Here is a 19736-nt window from a genome sequence, read left to right as displayed (position 1 = left end):
CAGTGAGCCACCGGAGGCAGAAAGGACAGGACTCTAGGAAATGCGTGTTGGGACCTAGGTGCCTCGGGATGGCTCTAGCTAACAGGAGTAGGGATTAGAGAACCTTCTAATCAGAAGTGGGCAGTCAGAACATTTTATTCAGAAACACTCCCCTCCCCCTCTTTTTTTGTTTCACAAGAAAATACGGAGGCCCAGAGAGGGCCGTGACTTAGGTAAAGTCAAACAGCAAATTAGACAAAGCACTAAGGTGGATTGACTTCTGAGTCCCACCACACCAGCGTGTCCCCTACATGATAAGCAGCTTGCTGTTGCCCAAGGATGCTTTGAGACACACCCTAGTCCTGGCCCTGGTCCTAAAGGGCCTGTCTGAATAGTCCCCTGGGGTCCCTTCCTTGTCTCAAAGCCCTGGTTGAACACTGGTCTCTGCTTAGTATAGGGCTTGTGTCTGTGACCAGGGAAGGGTCTGAGAACCAGAGGCTTTGGTCTTGGGTCAGGACAACACGTCTGACTCCTGCTCTGTCTTCAGCATGGTCCTCTGTGAAATGGGCACAAGTCTCCCATTTCTATACACCCACATCCCTCACATCCCAGGGCCTCCTCTCTCTGAAGAGAGGCCCTCCTGGCTTGAGAAGAGAACTCTCATGGCCTCTGGGCTCATGGACAAAGAAAGGGGGCCCATTCCAGGAATTGACCATCCTCGGAGAATTGAAGGGGAGGTGCCTTTCTTGCCCCCAGACTGTCAAGTGGTGGGGGTGGCCTGAACAGCAGCAGGCTGGTGACATGCTCTCCCTCCTCCCCCATCTCTGCCGGCAGCCATCGCAGCTGTCAGGAATTAAGAGCTTGGAGCTGCTGGGGGTTGGGGTGGGACAATGAGAGAGCAGTCTGGCTGGGCAGCAAGAAAACAGCCAGAGGCAGGAAGCAGCCGGTGTCACCAGAGCCTCGTTTGACCCTAGCCACCCGGCTGCCCTCCCAACTCTCCCCCACCATGGTGCTGCAGGATCAAACCAATCACCTGATCCTGCAGTAGGGTCTGACACAGGAAGGAGGCATAACCCCAGGATAGGCATCTGCAGGTTGGAGAATCAAGTTCCAACTGGCTGTTGGAGAAACTGAGGCCTAGAATAGATTTGGGATAGACTCCACCCAACCCAGGCAGTGAGGCCATATTCAAGGTGCAGACCTCCTTGTTCCTCACCCAGTGCTCACCTTAATGTATCCCACACTTGAAGGAGCATATATATCCCCTGGGGTAGACTATTGTGGGAATATTGATTCTAGGTCCTAAGGTACTGAATCAGCTTTTCCCAGGCACAAGGCCTGGGGATCTTCATTCATAACCATCTCCCAAATGTTTAGGGGAAACCACCTTTGGAAAATGCTGTTGGCCTGGAAAGCAGCTGGCTGTTTCTCCTTTTGGCTTCTGTCTGAGGAAGGAGAGGAAGGGTCTCTGCGTCAGGACCCATGAAACACAGAGGTGCAAGGGGAGAAAGGATTTTCCCCACTTTGGAAACTCTGGAAGGTGACTACTGGTGCCTGTAGCCTGTGCCTCCATCTTTGGTCTTGCCCGAGGTCATGAGGCCTGCCTAGCAATGCCCACATGCATAAGTGACAGACTTTGGCCTATGTGTAGATGAATCTTGGTGTGCATCTGGGACCCTAACCTGGATGACCTATGCCATTGCCAAGCCTCTACCAGCACCAGCAGCCCCCAGTCTCCACCCCAGACCTGCCCTGCGACCTGGCCTTCAGCCCAGCCCCAGCCCCCGCAACCGCCTGCCAGAGACCACAATTACAGGGGCCACTGGGGGTGGGGGTGGGGAGCTAGGAGGATGAAAGGCAGCTAGAGAATGATTCCAGCTGTAGCAGCTCTGGGGGAGGTCTCAGGGAGGGAGGGCTGGGGGAGGCACAGGGTGAGAACAGGTGGGACCCTCACAGCCCCAGCCTAGCCCAGTCTAGTCCTGCTCTGTCTGGATGCTCAGTTGGAGAAGTTGGTCTGGGTGAAGAAGAGAAGGAAGATCTCTAGATGGATAAGGGGCCCTCCTTCCTGTTGACCCTGCCTCAGCAAGGTAAGGGGAAGCAGTTTACTGTTTCCATGTCTCCAACTTCCTAATGTGTGATGCTCAAAGGGAAAGAGAGATGAGCTGGGAGTCTTGACCTCCGACTCACCTCATCATAGGCCCTTCCACTCAGCCTTCTCACCCATCTGCTATGTTCTGCCTTTTCCTGATGTGGTCACACACCACACACATCTGGGGTGCCTCTGTGCTCTTCCCCTTTGCCCAAGTTCCACATGTCCCCCACCCCTCAGCCAGCAGGGGACCTTGCCTGTGCCTGGGGCTGAGCAGCTGGGCAAGCTAGGGGAGGGGATGTCAGGGGGTATTTCTGAGCTCTGTCTCTCACCCCATCCTCAGACAGCTGGGCCAGAGCACAGCGCCATCTCTGCGCTTACAAAGGAGCAGGCTCATGACCGCCAACCATGGCTTCCTGTTCTGCATCTTCACTTTTTAAGTTAGGGAGTTCCCAGCCCCCTGTGGGACTCGGGTCTTAGACAATGGATCCCTGCCATGTGACTAGCAACTTAAAGACCTGAACAGAGCTGGGTGGTGGTGGCACACACCTTTAAGCCCAGCACTTAGGAGGCAGAGACAGGAAGATCTCTGAGTTTGAGGCCAGCCTGGTCTACAGAGCTGGTTTCAAGATAGCCAGAATTACACAGAGAAACCCTGTCTAGAAACACCCCTCCCCAGTCTGTTCTGTACTCTCACCGTGTGCCAAGAAGCTCTCAGACTTCTGCCCAATTTTGTGATGGGGTCACTGAGGCACAGATAGGTTAGCTGCTTAGCTGCTTAGCTGCTTAGCTGACTTGGCCAGGGCCCTTTTTAAAAAATATATATATATATATATATGTATGTGTGTGTGTGTGTGTGTGTGTGTGTGTGTGTGTGTGTTTTACCTTCTTTTCAACCTACTTGGAGTGGTGTTGATTCATATGGTCTGCTTTTCTGGCACATAGAGGAAAATACTCAACACCCCCCCCCCCCCCATCATCCATCTCATCTCAGAACACCAGACCAGAACCAGGAAGTCATAGAGACACAGACTGGAGTCCCAGTCCAAGATCTGGTTAACCTAGAGGTTCCAGACAGCCTGAAACCCCAGAGGCTTGACCTAAGCTGTCCGTGGGTCTCCAGTCCTGCCATGGGGGGGCTTCCTGCTCTTGAATTCCCCAGACATCCTTCTCTGGCAGCCTCCGTCCTTAGAGAAGTTGGACTTGGAGGCCCTCTGGTGGTCTATTTGTGAAGTACAAGACATTGAAAAAGCGCTGGACTGAGCGGGCATTGTAAGCGCCTGGGTTGACTTTCATAGTCTGCATCAGACTTTGGGTCTGCATTGGGAAAAAAGGGAAGGGAAGGGAAGGAAGAGGGAAGAGAAAGGAAGACAGGAGAAGGGAGGGGAGGAGAAGAGAGGCACAGCAGCAGCACCCTCCCAGAGCTCTGGGAAAGGCAGATCTGTGGATATAAACTCCACCCTCAGAGCTTTCCTTTCCTGTACCCCCCCAAGGCCATTTCTACTCTCCCTCTTGGAAAGTTAGAGTCTGCTTCTGTCAGGAGGTTCTGAGTTCACATTCTCAATGAGATTGCCCTGCAGCCCAGGCGTTTGATGGAAGAAACACAGAAGGGAAGCCACAAATCCCCCCTTCTTCTTCCACAGCCTGACATCCCCTGTCTACCATGATGCTTGAGGGCCCGGCCCAGATAGACAGACCATCCAGTGGGAGTAGATGGAAGCCAGCATTAGTGTCTGTCCTGAGGTCCCTTCCTCTGTTTCACTTAAAGAAAGAACTCTGCCCCATCCCCTGTGGTCTTAGAAATCTGTCAATCTTTCATAGTATCGTGTTTTCGCGGGAACTAATCAGTGTCTTCCTTGGGATTAGAATTGAGGAGGCTTTTACAAATATATTGTGTGTGTGTGCATTCATGCTTTGCCTGTATGTATGTTTGAGCAACATGTGGATATCTGGTGCCTGCAGACCCAAAGAAGGCATCTGGTCCTTTGGAGCTGGAGTAAAGGATGGTTGCGAGCTACCATGTGGATGATGGGAAGTTAACCTGGGTCCTCTGGAAAAGCAACAAGTGTTCAGTTTCTCCAGCCTAGGGATCCCCTTCAAAACAAAAACAAAACAAAACAAACAAATAAAAAAAAAAAAAAAACCCACTCCTAAGCATGTAGGCCCAAAGCTGTCATATAGAGAAAATGTCCACAGGGAGAGGATGAGGATGGTAGACAGACACGGTGAGCTGAAATAATAGACACAGAGGTTAGGGACTGAGGAATAAGAGACACAGAGGGGGTGGAGGAGAGACAGCGGGACCTGTAGTGACGTCACTTAAGTCCGTGCATTCAACTCAGCTGTGGCTGAAAGCGGACTAAATTCTGTAATTCCCTTTGACCTAGTCTGACAGTCAGATGTCTTCCCTTGCAGTCAGAGCTGCCCCAGACCTGCAAAACAACAACCCTCTACCCCTACTCCCACAACAACTACCCTTTGTGAAACATAAATTTGGCATAATTTGCCAAACGCCATGCTAAGTGTTTTTCCTATCTTAAGAAAAAGAAACCCTCCCAACGTGTCTCTCTGAGGGTGTGGGATGGGTCAAGATGGCTGCATCTTCTTATTCTTTCCTCCCGCTGCTAGGCAGTCTGTTTCCCCTGGCCTGACTCTGTGATCTGTTCCAGCCAAGAGAGAGCAATAGTGATATTATGTAACGTCCATGGCTGGCCTCTCAGAAGACAAAATCTGCCTGGAGGCTCGACATGCTCTTTTCTTGATGTCTTTCTACCTTCAGGCCACCACACAGGGAGAAAGCCCAAACCAGCCACACAGAGACCCACCTGAGTCCTTAGGCATGGAAACAAAACCCCAAGAACTGCCCAGACCAGCACATCTTCACGCAGAATGACCCCAGGCACTCCACACCAAAGTGCCCTCTGAACCAGACCCCGGAGCTGAGTTCCGACACATAGTTGTCCAAGGAGGATACTGAGTAGTTAGTTACTTAGAGGCTGTTGTTACTTTGCCCTAGATAACTGAGATAGAGTGAGACCACACAGGAAGAGAAAACAGGCCGCACCAGCCTGTGCTACACCAGCTTCAACCCCAATAATCTGAACCAAAGGCCCATACCTTTTCCTGCTTAGCTGCAAGGGGAAAGAGTCCTGCCCCAACTGCAGCGTTCCCACTGGGGGAATATTCCACAGGTGGGCTGTGCACCCGATTCTCTTGGACTGAAGATGAGGGCACAAGCCTCAACTCTAGAGAACCCAGAACTACTCATGTGTCTCTTGACCTCTCACAATCAGCTCCCTGAGGGGAGCCTGCTTTAAAAAAAATATAAGGCTGGATGCCAGACAAGTCCCTGGTACAAGCTTGTTTCCTCTGAGTGTGATTAGAAACACTCACTATACTGGGCAGGCAGTCTGCACAGAGTGTGCGTGTGCATGTGTGTGTGTGTGTGTGTGTGTGTGTGTGTGTGTGTGTGTGTGTATATATGGCCACCAGAAGACAAACTTGGGTGTTGTCTCTTGAATTATTACATTTACTTAATTATTATATATATATATATATATGGAGAGAGAGATTGTGTTGTTCTAGGAATCAATTCAGGTCATTGGGGGAGCACACACCTTTATCTATTGAGTCATCGAGAAGCCCCTTTTTGAGACAATCTTTCACTTGGGAAATCACCAAGTATAGGCCTAGGCCTGGCTAGCTAGCCCCAATGATCTTCTTGTCTCCCTCTCCCAAATGCTGGGATTAGGAATCCATCACCATGTTGGGCTTTGTTTGTTTGTTTGTTGTTGTTTTGAGACAGGGTTTTTCTGTATAGCCATGGTGTCCTGGAACTCACTCTGTAGACCAGGCTGGCCCCAAATTCAGAGATCCGCCTGCCTCTGATTAAAGGCATGTGCGGCCACTACCAGGCCACGTTGGGTTTTTAATGTGAGTGCTGAGGGTGGAACTCAGGGCCAGCCCCTGTGCTTGCAAAGCAAGCCCTTTACCTGAGTGATCTCACAGCCGGCAACAGTCTTTTTAGAGCAATGGGATGGTTAGTTTTGATGGTAACAAAAGCAGGTGTTCCTCGCAAGTAGTTTCATTGTATTTTACAGTTTATAAAGAGCTTTAATCTTATGACCCCAAAAGTCTACCCTTGATTTCCTCGGGAGTCACAGAAACAGACATGATGTCCTAAAAAATGAACACAAAGGCCCAACAACTGAGTACGCCACTAGAAGCTGCTGGGCCCTTTGTGTCCCTTTAAAATGGAATCACTTGTTCTCAAGATTCAGGTGCCTGATGTGGATGGAAATGAACAAAGGAGTGCCGAGGGAGAGCTACAGGGTTTCCAGGACCCCCCTCCCCTGCCTCGGTGGTGGGTGGGATTATAGATTCAGGTCAAAATGTAAGTTCTGTCAGGACCACCTAACTCCCTTCCATATCCTGGCCCTCTAGGAATACCTCCCCTCAAACTGTGCATCCTGTCCTATTGATTTAAATGTCTTTATTGATACTAAAGTCGCCCACCCACCCCAGTAATTCTGAGGAGCACCGTCTCCAGAGGCCTGAGTCTGGATTTTTTATTTCCATCTGGGAGGCCAAAGGGAGTAAGAAGAGCCTGCATAATCCCCCGCAGAGGGCCCTTCTGGGGGATGCTGAAGGAGCAGGGTCCTCAGGCCTGGGCGGGCAGGTGTAAACCTCAAGCTCCCAGCCCCTATAGTTTCCCAAGGCCTAGATATGTATTTTTCCTAGGGAGCAGCTGGGCCCAGACAGCGCCCCCTGCTGGAATCCAGTGGTCCTGCAGATTTGCCAGAGGTGGCTGCGCGCACTTCCAGAGGCAGGCAGGCGGCGAGTCAGAGGCACAGGCTGAGCTCCTTGCGCACGCGGCAGCGGTGGCACTGCACCACGCAGCACCAGTGGAAGCGGCACAGGCAGTTCTCCTCGAGCTGTACGCTCTCCTGACGGTGTCCGCGACCGCAGCACAACAGGTCGCAGCCGCTGAGGTCCGGAGCACTACTGTTGCAGGCGCGGCCGCGCGTGCCGGGCGAGCCGGTGCGCCGGTTGGGGGCGCAGAAGTCGGGCGAGTCGGCGGCGTAGAGGAGGTCGGCTCGGCCGGGAGGCTTGAGCGTGCGGACTGCAGGCAGCAGGGCTTTGCCATCGTTGGTGCCCATGACGCGCGAGGCGCCGTGGAAGCGTTCCAGAAGCCGTGCGCCCACCTCGCGGAACGGAGGCAGCTTCTGCCAGCAGGTGCGCAGCGCGCACGAACCCGAAAGTCCGTGGCACTTACATTCTGTGCGCGTGTGGCTCCTCACCGCCTGCGGGAGCAGAGGGGCGGGGCGATGGGCGGGGCAGAGAGAGGCGTGGGGACCAACGGAAAGCAAAGGAAGGAAGCAGAGGGAGAGAAGGGAGAGCGAGAAAGAAAGGAAAGGAGGGGGGAGGGAGGGAGGAAGTGAGAGGAAGGAAGGAAGGAATGAAGGAAGGAAGGAAGGAAGGGAGGGAGGGAGGGAGGGAGGGAGGGGAGGGAGGGAGGGAGGGAGGGGAGGGAGGAAGGGAGGAAAGGAGATATAGGTAGCCAGGCAGGCAGGCAGGTAGGTACAAGGTTAGAAGGAGAAAATCAAGAAAATGACCGCTCAGAGAGGGAGAAAGGATGACAAAGACGGAGAAGAAAGAGAGTGGCAAGTGGAAACGGTGGATAGAGCAGAGATTCCAGGGTCCAAAGCCAGGGAGCGGGAGAGAATAGAAGGGACGCAGTGGTGAGATTCTCCGTTCTCCCTGGAGTGGGGAGAAGCGGCGGCAGCTGTGGCAGCCTAGCCCTCCTGCCAACCCGGCCTCTTCATTCCTGCCCCTTCTACCCCTCGCGGCCCCAGGCAGAGCTGAGCAGACACAGCCAGCCGCCTGGGCGTCTGTCTCTGTCACCCCTCCCCAATCCTCTCAACAGGTATGTGGGCCTGTCGGGACATTCCTCTCCTGAGCCCCCTCCTCCCTGTCTGCCTGATGCCTTGGGCTAAACCTTAAAGGACACAGAATGTGTGGGGAGGGATGTTCCTCAGCTACTCTAGAACTGAGACAGCAGATGTAGGAGGGTCCACCCGAATGCACTAAGGAGATCAGGATCCAGTACTCTCTTGCTTGCCAGTCTGAAGCTGGGTCTGGGCTCTCCTGGCCTCTACTGACTTCCCACAGTCCTTTCCAAGTCACTTCTTCTAGGCTTTGTTCTAACCCTCACTTCCTCTGGTGCCTCCGCCACCAGACCCCAGACCCTCCCGTGGCTCCTATTCTTTTTTCTCTGTGCAGTTTTGGTGCCTGTTCTGGATCTCGGCTGTAGACCAGGCTGGCCTCGAACTCACAGAGATCTGCCTGGCTCTGCCTCCCGAGTGCTGGGATTAAAGGCGTGCACCACCACCATCCAGCTATGGCTCCTATTCTTAATTTCATCCCTAGCCCTGCTCCTGCCCTGATGTCTACCTCACTTGTCATGTATCAGAGGGATGCCACCCCTTCTTGGGTCTCTACTGGTCCTCAGTACTATTCTAGAAGTGTCCTTTTTGCACCTTGCACACTGTTCCTCTCAGCTCCACACACTCGTGTCCCCTACCCTCTAGACTGGACAGCTCATCGGCCATGTGTATCTGTGTCCTGGCCCAAGTCCCAATCCTCCCGAGTTGCCCCTGTCTGGTTCACTCCCACACGCATCAACACCCTCCTACACATTCACACCTTTACTTGTGCCCATGCTACCACAAATATGCTGCCACCCACACTCTGCCACACCCACTGGCACTCTCTTGCATACTCACACTTCCACACTCGTGCACGACACCTAAAGCTCCTGCCCGTACGCACCAGCCTGCCTGCCTCATTGTTGTGCAGCTGCACCAGTGCCCGGATGTCCCCACGTCCCCGCTTGTGCTGGGCATCCATAAAGAGCCTTGACTTCTCATCCCCGAAGTCCACATCGTCTCCGCAGCCTCCCCACTCCCAGGCCCCGCTGGCATCTGGGGAACCTGTTGGCCCTGGAGGTCCAGGAGTGCCCAGAAGGCCAGAAGGCCTAGGCGGTGCTCGCCCGCGGGGTGCCTGGCATCCACACTGCAGGAGTTCTCCCATGGAACAGGCCTGCGTAACTGCGTGGCTGGCGCCGGCTGCGGTAATCGCAAACACGAAGGCTGTCTCTCTGATATCTGCGGAGGGAGGATGGAGATGAAGCCAGTGACTGCCCAATATGAAAGGGGACCCTCCTCCCCCAGCCTGTCCTGGGCCATCTGGGAGACGGGTGTGGAGGGGCAAGATGGGCAGATCTAGGGGGTAGATCAGGAGACAGGGTTCAAGCAGCCTCCCCAAACCTGCTCCCCCCGCAAGAAGGCACATCCCTCTCCGGGGCCTCTCCCACACTAACCCTGCTGCAAGACGCGCCCAAAGGCCTTGCTGTGACTGGAGCAGTTCCAGCGTCGGAAACGGAACTGGAACTGACATTCTCGGACCCCCAGCCTTGCGCCCCGGGCGAGCTCTGCCACCACTTCTGGCTCTGACTGGCACAGCTCAGCCTGCCGTCCTGCCAGCCGCCTGGCCTTCCTGCAGATGCTGGTAGGATCCATGACCAGGGGGCTACCCACAGCCCTGGGGAGCAGAACAGCAGGTCAGGAGTGGACCTCCCAAAACATAAGAGACCTGGGGTGGGGTGGGAATGAAGGAGAGGGAGCTGGCCCCACTCAGCCCACAGCCAGGTGCTACAGCGTCTCTCTGTCCAACTCACTGAGACTGATATTGTCCCTCTGGTCTCCTTCCCATCCCATGTCTGTGTCCCCTCTCTACTGAAGCCTAGACTGGAAATTGCATTATGACAAGAACTCAGTCTTATCCTTCCGTGTGCATCTCCATTAATAAACCCTTGAAGGGACTTTGCTCAAGGTGAAGGCAGCTGTCGCCATGGAGGCCAAGGCTAAAATTCAATAGGCCTAGCCCAAAAGGGAAACAAGGAAGAAATTAGCAGAAAAAAAAGATTAAGAAAGCTGTCAACACCACCACCCCCATTTCATAAAAGAAAGCATTCTAAGAAAAGTAAACAGTATCAAGGGAGGATGTGGCCTTAGTGGGCTGCAACCTGGACAGCCCCAGTACAAAGCAGGGGCCATCTGAAGGACAGAACGGCCGTGAGGTATTAGAGTGTCTAGAGAACAGAGCCTAAAATAAAGAAGAAAAAAGCCACATCCCCTCTTAGCTCAACTTCTGTAAAATGAGAAATTTTCGCTTAGATAGGACCCGCCTATCCTGCTGCTCCCCGTTTCCCTGAGCTAGACGGCTTCAGGAAGGAGCTGGGAACGTAGCTGCTCAGCATTGTTGGCAAATAGGTGATGCTGACCCTTCTCTTGCTCCAGGGTAGCTGGCTTTCCCAGAGAGAGATGGCACCAAGCCAAGCCCTGTGTGCTAGGGTGATATAACCAACTAACTGTGGGGTGGAGGGGTGATGTTTGGTTTGTGGGTAAAGACCTGCTGGAAAGTTCTGCACCTTGTCAGCAGCCTCTTTACCCTGCCCACCTTCATTCCACCTGAGGAGAGAGCTGCCACATGGTTTCCATAGGTTGTCAGCCAGGAATTCACACCTGGGGGGAAACCCGCTTGAATCAGATGGCTCCTATTTGAATATAGCTAAGAGCTCAGGCTTGAAGGGATATGTGGGCAGAGCTGGGGAGGTTAATTTGAGACCATTCAAAACCCTTCTGTAGAGGGCAGAGAAAGACAGGCTGGGGGGTGACTGGGGGGGTGCACACTGGAGGCAGTGGAGTATACAATGTAGAAGAAAATGTTGGCAAAAGAGTGTGAGAGGTCAGGGTGGCCTACTTTTCAGCTTTGCTTCCGTGCATATCCACCCCACTGTCCCCATTTACTCCACAAGTACGGGCTGCCCAGGCATGTCCTGAGATGTAATGGTCTTAAATAGCAACAAGAGGAATTTAGGTCTTAAGGTAAAACTCTCAGCACTGAAGATGAGGTTCTCAAAGAGATGTTTGCAGAAAGATGTGAAAGCCCCATCTCTTAAGGATCTCTCTCCCTCCCTCCCTCTCTCTCTCTCTCTCTCTCTCTCTCACACACACACACACACACACACACACACACACACACACACACACACGGGAACGATGCTGTTATCCCTACTCAAATAGTTCAGGGATCAAGCCTCTCTTCTGGGCAGAAACAGGCAGCAGAAGTTCTCTTGTATTGAGCTTGGGCACCCCTCACCCCCACCCTGCCCAGCACCAGCCCTATCCCACTGTCTCAGCCCCAGAGAAGGGACCCATGGAGTAATGATCAGTGAGCCAAGGTTAGGACAACCCAAGCCAGCTCCCAGTGGCCCAATGACCTTGGAGAATTGATCAGCCTCTGCCTACCTATCTCTCCAACCCCCAACCAAGACCGATGTTGTCTCACTCTTACTTTGTCCGTCCCATGGCTGTATCCCTCTTTACTCCAGTCTAGACTAAAAACTGCACTACAAAAAGAATTCAGTCTTATCTTTCTGTGTACATCTTCATTAATAAATCTGTCCACTTATCCACCTCATTAAAAAAGGATTTGGATTTGAGTGGCTTCCAGAATGGTTGTTTACGGTAGGTAGATAAGGTTATGAGCTCCCTCGTTATTGGGACAGTCTTTTTTCTTTCTTCCTTTTTCTTTATTTTCCCTGGAAGCTTTTGGGGTACCTGATTTATATTCCTGCAATGTTTATTCTGAAGGTTTGCATGTCATGAATTCTACATTATGGATGAATAGATAGATATGAAATAACCATGAATACTTAACATATGTTTCTGAATGAAGGAGCCATAAAGCCCCCCCTTGAGTCCAGGACCCATTGATGTGGTATCATATCATGACTCCTAGTGTCATATCCTCAAACAGTTTCTCTCCCCGAGATGAGAGAAGCAAAGCGGGCCTCTCTGCAGCTGTTCAGCTCCTCTCTACCACCTGCACACCCTAACTCCTCCTGACTGTGCGAAGCTCTGAAAATTCGCCTTCCCCATCTCCATGACCCCTACCACTAAGTTCCCCAGCCCCACCCCATCCCACCCCTGCCCTCTGCACACTCCCTATTTTCCCAAGGTTGAATGGACTTATCTTCTCAAGGTCACTGTGCCCCATCCCTCCCCTTTCCTGCCTCCTCCCTTGGCAAAGCAGGAAAGAGTTTGGGGCATGTAAGGGAGATCTGCAAAACCCTCTTGGCCTTGTCCGCTTCCCAAGGATAGGAGAGAAATCATGGGGATATGAAGGGCAGGGCCCCCAGGAGGTGGGGCCGGCCCTTCACAAGGTTGAGGGGCTGGCTAGCTTCCTGGGAACTAGTCTTGTTTACCAGCTGGTCAGGAGGCGGGATGGGCAGTGATAGCATTAGACTCCCCAAGAGACCAGCTTGTTCCCTGCCCTCCTGTCCTAAAGACATAGGAAATGAAACTCCAGAGAAGACACAAGACAGAGGGTATTGAACAAACTACCCAGCCCTACTTCTAACCCTGGTTTTTGTCATTTGTGGGTGGGCTGAGCCATTCCAGACAAATCAGTTTCCTCTATGGACTTAAGGGAAAATAATGAGTTGATCCAGAAGTGCTTCAGTCTCAGTGGTAATATCTGAGTCCACTTCTCCAACAGCTGCCCACCCTCCTCTCTCATTCCTTCTCATTTACTTTGCTTCCTGGATATTTGTCTCCTTACATAAGGAGTGCTGCTTTGGGGGAGTCTGGATCACTGTTGACCTGGGGTCAGCTCAAAGAAGATGCACACTTTTAGAACAATTTTTATATCTTAAAGCCGGAATGCATGGTGGGAAGGAATAGATATCCTACATAGGCTCTGGGATATAATCTTATGGCCACTTCTGGGCACATAGAACGTGGCTATCCCTAAAAAAAAAAACAAAAACAAAAACAAAACACCTCAGTATACAGACAAGAAGGTAGGCTCACTCTAACTGGCCTGGCCTGCACTGAGAATTCTCTTTCAAGGACCACCGTTGATGGATCTGTGGCCCATTAAGATGGAACTAGAAGCCAGGCAGTTCCTACTAGCAATATCTATAGACCTGTGCCCCAGAAACCCCAATATTCTGGTTCAGCTTACTCTTCTAACCTCTGGACTCAGAGAATAGAAGGAAATGTTGAAGACCAGCTCATTCACCTCCGTCACTTCATAGTCACACAGATGAGCAAGGTGAGCAGAGTTGATGGTCTCTGGCCACTTACTGAGGGAGTTCTCATTGCAAAACAGAGCCAGGCATGGTGACACACACCTTTAATCCCAGCACTTGGGTGGCAGAGGCAGGTGGTGGGTCTCTGAGTTAAAAGCCAGCCTGGTCTACAGAGCAAGTTTTTGGCCAACCAGGGTTATAAAGGCTCAACCATAACAAACATCCACCAACAGGAGCTGGTCTGGTGGCACATGTCTGTGATTCCAGCTCCTCGGGAAGCCAAGGCCAGCTCAAGTAAGCTTGAGTCTGGGAGAAGACTCAGTAAGACCGTATCTCAAAAAGTTCAGATGTAGCAGCCTTGCCGGGCATGCTTGAGGCTGTGGGCTCCATCTCCAGTACTGTTCAGATAAAATGAACACCCAAAGCGGGACTGGAAGGAAGTGGGAAGACCCCAGGTAGCCTCTCACAGTAGCTCCACACAGCTCACCCCTGCTATCAGGACTCGGGGCTCCACCCCAGACCACACTTCTGGACTCAAGGCCACTTCCTCTGCAACTGTAAGTCAAGACGTTCTTAGCCAGCATCTCTGCAATCTCACCTCAGCTCCCACTCTCCCTCAGGAGCACCAGCCCTGGCCTCAGCTGGTTGTCACTCATGTGAGTATGCCCTGCCAGTGGTCCCCTTGTCTCCTCAATTAGGTAGAAGTCTCATTCACTTAATAACAGGAATCTCACACGTGGGTGTGGTGTCATCAGTGGAACACACACTCAGGAATTGGGGGATCCAGGCTCTGTCATAGGTTTGTGTGAAGTGGAGTGAGTCCCTGGCGTGTGAAACACACTTGGTATTTGTTGGATGGATGATAAAAGTTAAACACCAGTTCCTCAGCTGGAAAATGAAACTCATAATCCCACCCTAACCCCCCCCCCCATGTATAATGTACAGAGAGTGGATCCCATCAAGTGCTTGTATTCTTAGGCCTGCTCAACAGTAGGGATGTAGGTGGTATGTGTGGAGCCCCAAGAATGTTCTTTTTGCAACACTCTTTCTCCTTCTCCATTCAGCCTACCCAGTGTCCAGAGCACCCACTAGGATCCACCCCCTTACCCAGCTGGATCACTGAGGCCAATGGGACCACAGACCATGTAAGTGCCTAACCTCCTAGGAGAGTCTCATGGCAAGCATGCCAGTCTCTCGACCCCACTCCCAACTCCTTACCCCCAAGATCCTTCATCTGACCCCACCTCTTAGGAGCCAGCAGAGGGAGCTCTGAGCCCTGGGGCTGTGGGTGGGGGTGTGTGGAGGAGGTGGGGGAGGTGGGTGGTGGAAAAGGGGGCAGAAAAATGTTGCCTGACGGCTGCTGAGGCTGCCGGGCCTGTGCCCGCCCGCCTGTCCTGTCCTGCTCTGTCTACTCCTAACTCGGTAATTACTGCTCCCCTCCCCCAGTCCCTACCCCCATCCCAACCACCACATCAAAGCCAGTGATGCCCCAGCTCCATTAACCCCTGCCTCCCCACTACCCACCTGTGGCCCCCACTCACCCTTCCCCACACAGACACAATTTGGTCCCCTGTGTCCTTCCTCACACCTTTATCTCCATCTTTTTTTCTTTTTCTTTTCTTTTGAGAGGCAGGGGCTTTCCCTTCCCAGACAGACTTCACTGAGCAAAAGGGCTTCCTGCTTCCCAAAGCTCTGGAGGCAATGCCCTCCACTGGATGCCTGGTGGACACTTGTAATACTCTTGCATGTACAGTGGAGAACACACATCTGAGGGTGAGATGGGGGAGCAACAGGGCTTGTGAAGGCCTTGCCCCTCATCCCAATTCCCACCCTCACTGCACAGAAGGAGAGGGCACCAAGAAAGAGACAGGACTCTCAGCTACCAACGTGCAGGTTTAGCACTGGGCAAGTTCCCCCCTGTCCTTGGACCTTCTACCCTTACCACTGACCATAATAGACTAGGTTACCTCTCAGTCCTTTCTAGATCAAATTCTAGATTAAACAGAGGGCTCCGGGCTGGTAGAGCCAGCCAAAGAAGCCTCCTCCGGGCCACTGTTCTCTCTGCAAAAGCTCCCAGCTGGCCAGGAAAGACATGCCAAGCTAGGGGGCGCTCTCATCTATCTACAGAGGGCAAGAGGCATCTGGTTCCCTGAGGCCTCCTGCTGGCTGGCCAGGGCTGGCTGCTGCCCTGCCCCATTCTCTCCACAGCTGCACTTCCCCATCAAAGTACACATTCTGGAATCCCCCTTGCAGGGCCCTGGTGATGGGGCCTCCCACTGACCTCCAGCCACCAACTCCAGGCTTCAGATGTGAACGGGGCAGGAGGGAGCCTCACCCCCACCCCCAGGAAATGTCACAGTGCCAGGACTCTGGTGGGCTCAGGGCATGCTCTGGCCGGGATCAAGCCAGCCTCCTTTGCCCCTGCTCTTTTCTGCTCACAGCCCCATTGTCTCCCCAGAAGGGAAGCTGCCAAGGCTGAGGCCTGGAAAAGGGACTGGATGGCTACCCCACCCCCAAGCCATCCCTACTCTGGAGCTTGATGGAGAGCCAGCATCAGCATTGACCAGGAAGGATCAGGGGCCCCAGATAAAGACAGGATGGCCTAATGACCAGGACCAGCATGGACACACAAAGGTATGGCTGAGGGCAGCTAGAAAACCTGAGTGCCAGGAAGAGGTCTGGTCCTTTTCCTGCCTCCCTGTGGGGTCCTTGACCTTTAGCTCTGGTTTCTTTTCCATAAAGAGGGAAACAAAAGTGGGGTGGCTGGGGGTATATTGGGAGGCTTCTTCTGGTGGAACACAGGAGAATTGGTTTATTTCACAGAAAATACAGAACAGTGAGAGGAAAGAGGAAGAGTGAAGAAGGGAGATTGATTTGGCTCTGCTATGAGAGTGAGCTATTTTCTACATCCACTGATTGGAGGTATAAATAAAGATGGATCAGACCTTGTGGAGAGGGGAGTAGAGAGCAGAGGAGGAGGGGACCTGGTGACCTGGGAGCCAGAGTCCCTTTCCTGCCTTCACTCTTAGGACAGAGTTCTTGGAGGGAGGGCAGAGCATAGGTTGGATGGCCTGGAGGCAGGGGCTGGACAAGATGACCTCAAGAGAGCCTGGCCAGTGTCCTGGAATCTGAGGTTCTGTGATTCACGAAGATACGGTTACACTGGAGAGATACACAGAGGCTGGCGGCGGCGGAGTTTAGGAAGCACGCACTGCTACATAGCAAGACCCTGTCTCAAAACTAAACAAGAACAATTAAAAATAGAAACCTCGCATTGCATTGGGAGGAGGTGGAGGGGGAAGAAAGGTGGAGGAAAAACTTCTTTGTAACCAAAAGGCCTGGTCTCTGAGCCGATTGACCCAAAGCCCGGGTCACTCTCCTCTAGGACCCTCTTTTAGTGACCTAGACAGTCAAGTCACCCAGAGACCCTGGTGTCCTCCCAGCCCCTAGCCCGTGGCTGGATTGTGGAAATGGCTGCTGGAGGTCACACTGCTTTTCTGACCACCCATGGAGATTCTAGCTTGGCTATCATCCTCTGAGAAGGAAGAGGAGGAAGGCACCAGTCCTGAAGAACCCAGCTCTAGTGAGACCGGGGAAGTAGGGTGGTGGCAAGTGCCAAGAACCTCAGGCTAACAACCCAGCAAGATCTACCCACTGGCCCAAGCCTGGCCCGGGTAGGCTATGACAGGACAGGAACATGCTCAGGAGTCAAAGACTGCGAAAGTCAACCTGGGCTCAGACCAAAGGAATTAAGTGTCAGAAATAGACAGAGAAGGGGCCAAGGCAAGTGGGAGGAGCAGGTTCTCTCTGAGACACATCTGAGAGAAGCATTCGCTGGCTACCTTATCACCCTGGCCCTCACTCTTCACTTTGCTCCCCACTGCAGCTGTGGCCATGAAGGCCCCTGTGTTCTCCCACACCTGCCCTCCTCATCTCCTCCCCCACTCCCTGCTTCCCAGAGTCAGGGTCAGTCTCCAGAGGGCCCAGGCCCCTCTCCCCTTGGCTTGGCTCCCACCCAGCAGCCCTTCCTGAACAAAGGAATCCTCACAGATACAAACCCAGAAAGCCACACTCCGGTAAACCTGTGTCCAGCACCTATACTACCCTGGACTTCTAGAACTCTCGAGACAAAGGAACGGGGCAAAAAGACTCCAGAAAACACAGCTGTCAGTCAAGTGCAGTAACTGCACAGTTGCCCAAGGCTCAGAGCATAGTGAGAGCACAGGATAGCAGTGGGGAGGGGGCGTGACTGGGCAGTCAGAATGACAGCTCTGTGGAGGAAGTGGTATGTATTTAATTGTTAGAACAATTTAGACCAATGGGGAAGGAAGAAAGAGATGGCAGGGACAGCCCTGTCCTACATCTTGAGAAAGAGTAAAATTAGGAAAGGTGTGTACGAGGGCAGAGAGAGGGAGCTCTTTTGACTCTTTATTCCTTATTTAAACGAACCCCACTTTTCATTCCCCCAGAGGGCCTAGGAGGATGAGCAGCAGGATTGGGAAGAGGGCTCTTAATGTCAGGTCATTCTGTAGGTCTTCCCACCCAGTCCTCCCGGCAAGCCTGGCAGGTAGGGAGATTGTTCTTTAAAAACAGAGTTTGTAGGGTAGGGTGGGAAAGTGATTCACTTAAAACCACAGATTTAATGGCTGGGATTAGATCCGTCTGTCAAAACTGCTAAGTACCAGCATCGCAGCTAAACTAAAGACGTATGTTCCCTAACCCGAACCTGGGTCTTGTATTTGCCCTCTCACTGACACCCATGAGGTTGCCTCTCCCGCATCGCGGAAGGATAGCGGCCAGCAGCTTCCTGTGTGGGCACACTACTCAATCTCAGTCGAGGAGAGGGATGGGCCTGCCCCACCCCTGGGTCCAAAGCCGCGAAGGCGGGGGAGAGAGGACGGAGAGGGTCGGAGTCCAGCCAATGACACGGCGAGATGCAAATGTGGACGTCCCTGCTGTTTTAGGATTGGCTAATCTAGCAGCACTCTCGCCCAAGCCCCTCCTCTGCGAACACTGAGCTATTCCGGGCGGGTGTTTGTGGCTCTAAAAACTAAGAGGAAAAAAAAGTCTTGAGGATTTGGATCTGAGTTGTCCCGGCGGAGCCCCCGCTTCTTCTCCTCCCCTATCCTACCCCTCGAGGCTCAGGGCTCTGGAAACCTTCGAAGTCTAGGTGTCTGCTCTGGCTAAATCCAATCGCAGAGTCCGAGTCTGAGAATTTGCCCCATCCCTCCCGCCGGCCTGTCCCCTACTCGCTTCACCAGGACGCTCCCCGGTTCCCACATCTCCGCTACACATTTTTAAAAAATCGTTACTTCCCACGTCTGGAAGGGCCGGCCTCCAGGATCTCCTTCCTGTCTTTCTTACTTGCTGGGGGCGGGAAGCAGTGAAGAAAGTCAGAGTCCTGACTCAGTTTCCCCATTTACATTCCCTTTTTCTCCACATCGCCCATGCTGAAAGAGCTAGCCATGGTGAGGTCGTAGGTAACGAGGGGCGGGAAAGAGGCTGCTGTTTGATCCTCTGCCTTACAGCTTCCCATCTCCTTCTCGTCTTTTCCCCAAATCCTGTTCCAGAGTTCTTTTCTCCCGTCTTCACCTAATCTCTCACTATGGGTCTCACAACGTCTGACAGCTTTTCCCTATCTACCTGCCAATTCCTTGTGATATGAAGTGAACACATTTCTCTGGGGGGGGAGAAGACACGGGGGGGGGGACACAATAGACTATCCAGGGGCAGGGAGCGTCAAGGTGCCACTTCAGAAGTGCTCGGGCAGAGACCAGAAAGAAACTGCTAGGGTCCCGGTGCAACTGCCAGGTGGCTGGGATCCCGGAGAGGGTAGAGCCTGAAGGCAGCCAGCAGGGTCGTGGTACTGAGTTCCAATACAGGCTCGGGTCCCCACCCCCTGGCATTTGGAGTTGCGCGGGGGCGACAGTCCCATTCAGCACTCACCACCACAGTCCCCCGACGTGCGCGGGGCACAGGAGCAACAGCAACAGCAGCCCGAGGCGGGAGGGCACCGGCGGCGGCAGCATCATGAGCGCTCTACCGCAGTCTGGCGCGGGCTGGGGGGTGTGAGGCTGCGGGGTGAGCCGGGGCGCGCCGCCGCCGGGTTTCAGGGCGATCGCAGCGATCGAGGCGGCGGCCGGGAGACGAGGACTCCGCCGGCGGCAGCGGCGGTGGCGGCGGGGGGGCCCATCCCGGGCGAGGAGGGCGCGGCGGAGGCGGAGAGCGGACGGAGCAGCCAGCGCCTGTGTCTCCTGCGGAGCTCGCTGGAGAGAAGAAATCAGAGCCGGGGGCGGGGGTGGGAGGGGAGCGGGGCCGGAGCGTGGGCGGGGGAGGGGGCCAGGGGGGCCACGGGGGTGGCAGTTGCGACAGTCAGGCGGCGGGACTCCTGGGAGGGAGCCGTGCGCCCCGGGGCGGCGGGCGCAGAGCGCAGCGGAGGGCGGGAGCCCGGTGCTGGGGCGGGGCCCGCGCGCGCTCCTGGGTGCGGGACCCGCCCGCCTGCCCCTCTCC

General features: G+C 53.7%; 1 protein-coding gene and 1 long non-coding RNA gene across 2 annotated transcripts; one reads left to right on the top strand and one right to left on the bottom strand.

Annotated features, from left to right (window-relative positions):
- Window positions 1-6612: 6612 nt before the first annotated feature.
- Wnt6 (Wnt family member 6) lies at window positions 6613-19502 on the bottom strand. The gene is made up of 4 exons (XM_036172799.1): window positions 19173-19502; window positions 9450-9670; window positions 8900-9234; window positions 6613-7371 (listed from the first exon to the last, which is right to left on the bottom strand). The coding sequence occupies exons 1-4, from the start codon at window positions 19256-19258 to the stop codon at window positions 6910-6912; spliced, it is 1104 nt and encodes a 367-aa protein (XP_036028692.1). The 5' UTR covers window positions 19259-19502; the 3' UTR covers window positions 6613-6909.
- LOC118572946 lies at window positions 13697-16193 on the top strand. Its single transcript, XR_004943569.1, has 4 exons — window positions 13697-13882; window positions 14291-14371; window positions 15685-15860; window positions 16050-16193. It is a non-coding gene; the product is annotated as an uncharacterized LOC118572946 (long non-coding RNA).
- Window positions 19503-19736: the final 234 nt, after the last annotated feature.

This window comes from Onychomys torridus, chromosome 23 (assembly GCF_903995425.1).
Source record: "Onychomys torridus chromosome 23, mOncTor1.1, whole genome shotgun sequence".
Lineage (NCBI taxonomy): Eukaryota > Metazoa > Chordata > Mammalia > Rodentia > Cricetidae > Onychomys > Onychomys torridus.
Note: the sequence above shows the minus strand (reverse complement) of the source record. Positions and strands in the feature narration are given on the sequence as shown.

Bases quoted from the DNA above. Each gene is read 5' to 3' on its own strand.
- Wnt6 (XM_036172799.1), bottom strand. From the start codon at position 19,258: ATGATGCTGCCGCCGCCGGTGCCCTCCCGCCTCGGGCTGCTGTTGCTG. The intron at 9,671-19,172 runs GTGAGTGCTGAA...TCTGCTCCCCAG, and splicing joins CACGTCGGGGGACTGTGGTG to GGCTGTGGGTAGCCCCCTGG. The intron at 9,235-9,449 runs GTTAGTGTGGGA...CTCCCTCCGCAG, and splicing joins TGGGCGCGTCTTGCAGCAGG to ATATCAGAGAGACAGCCTTC.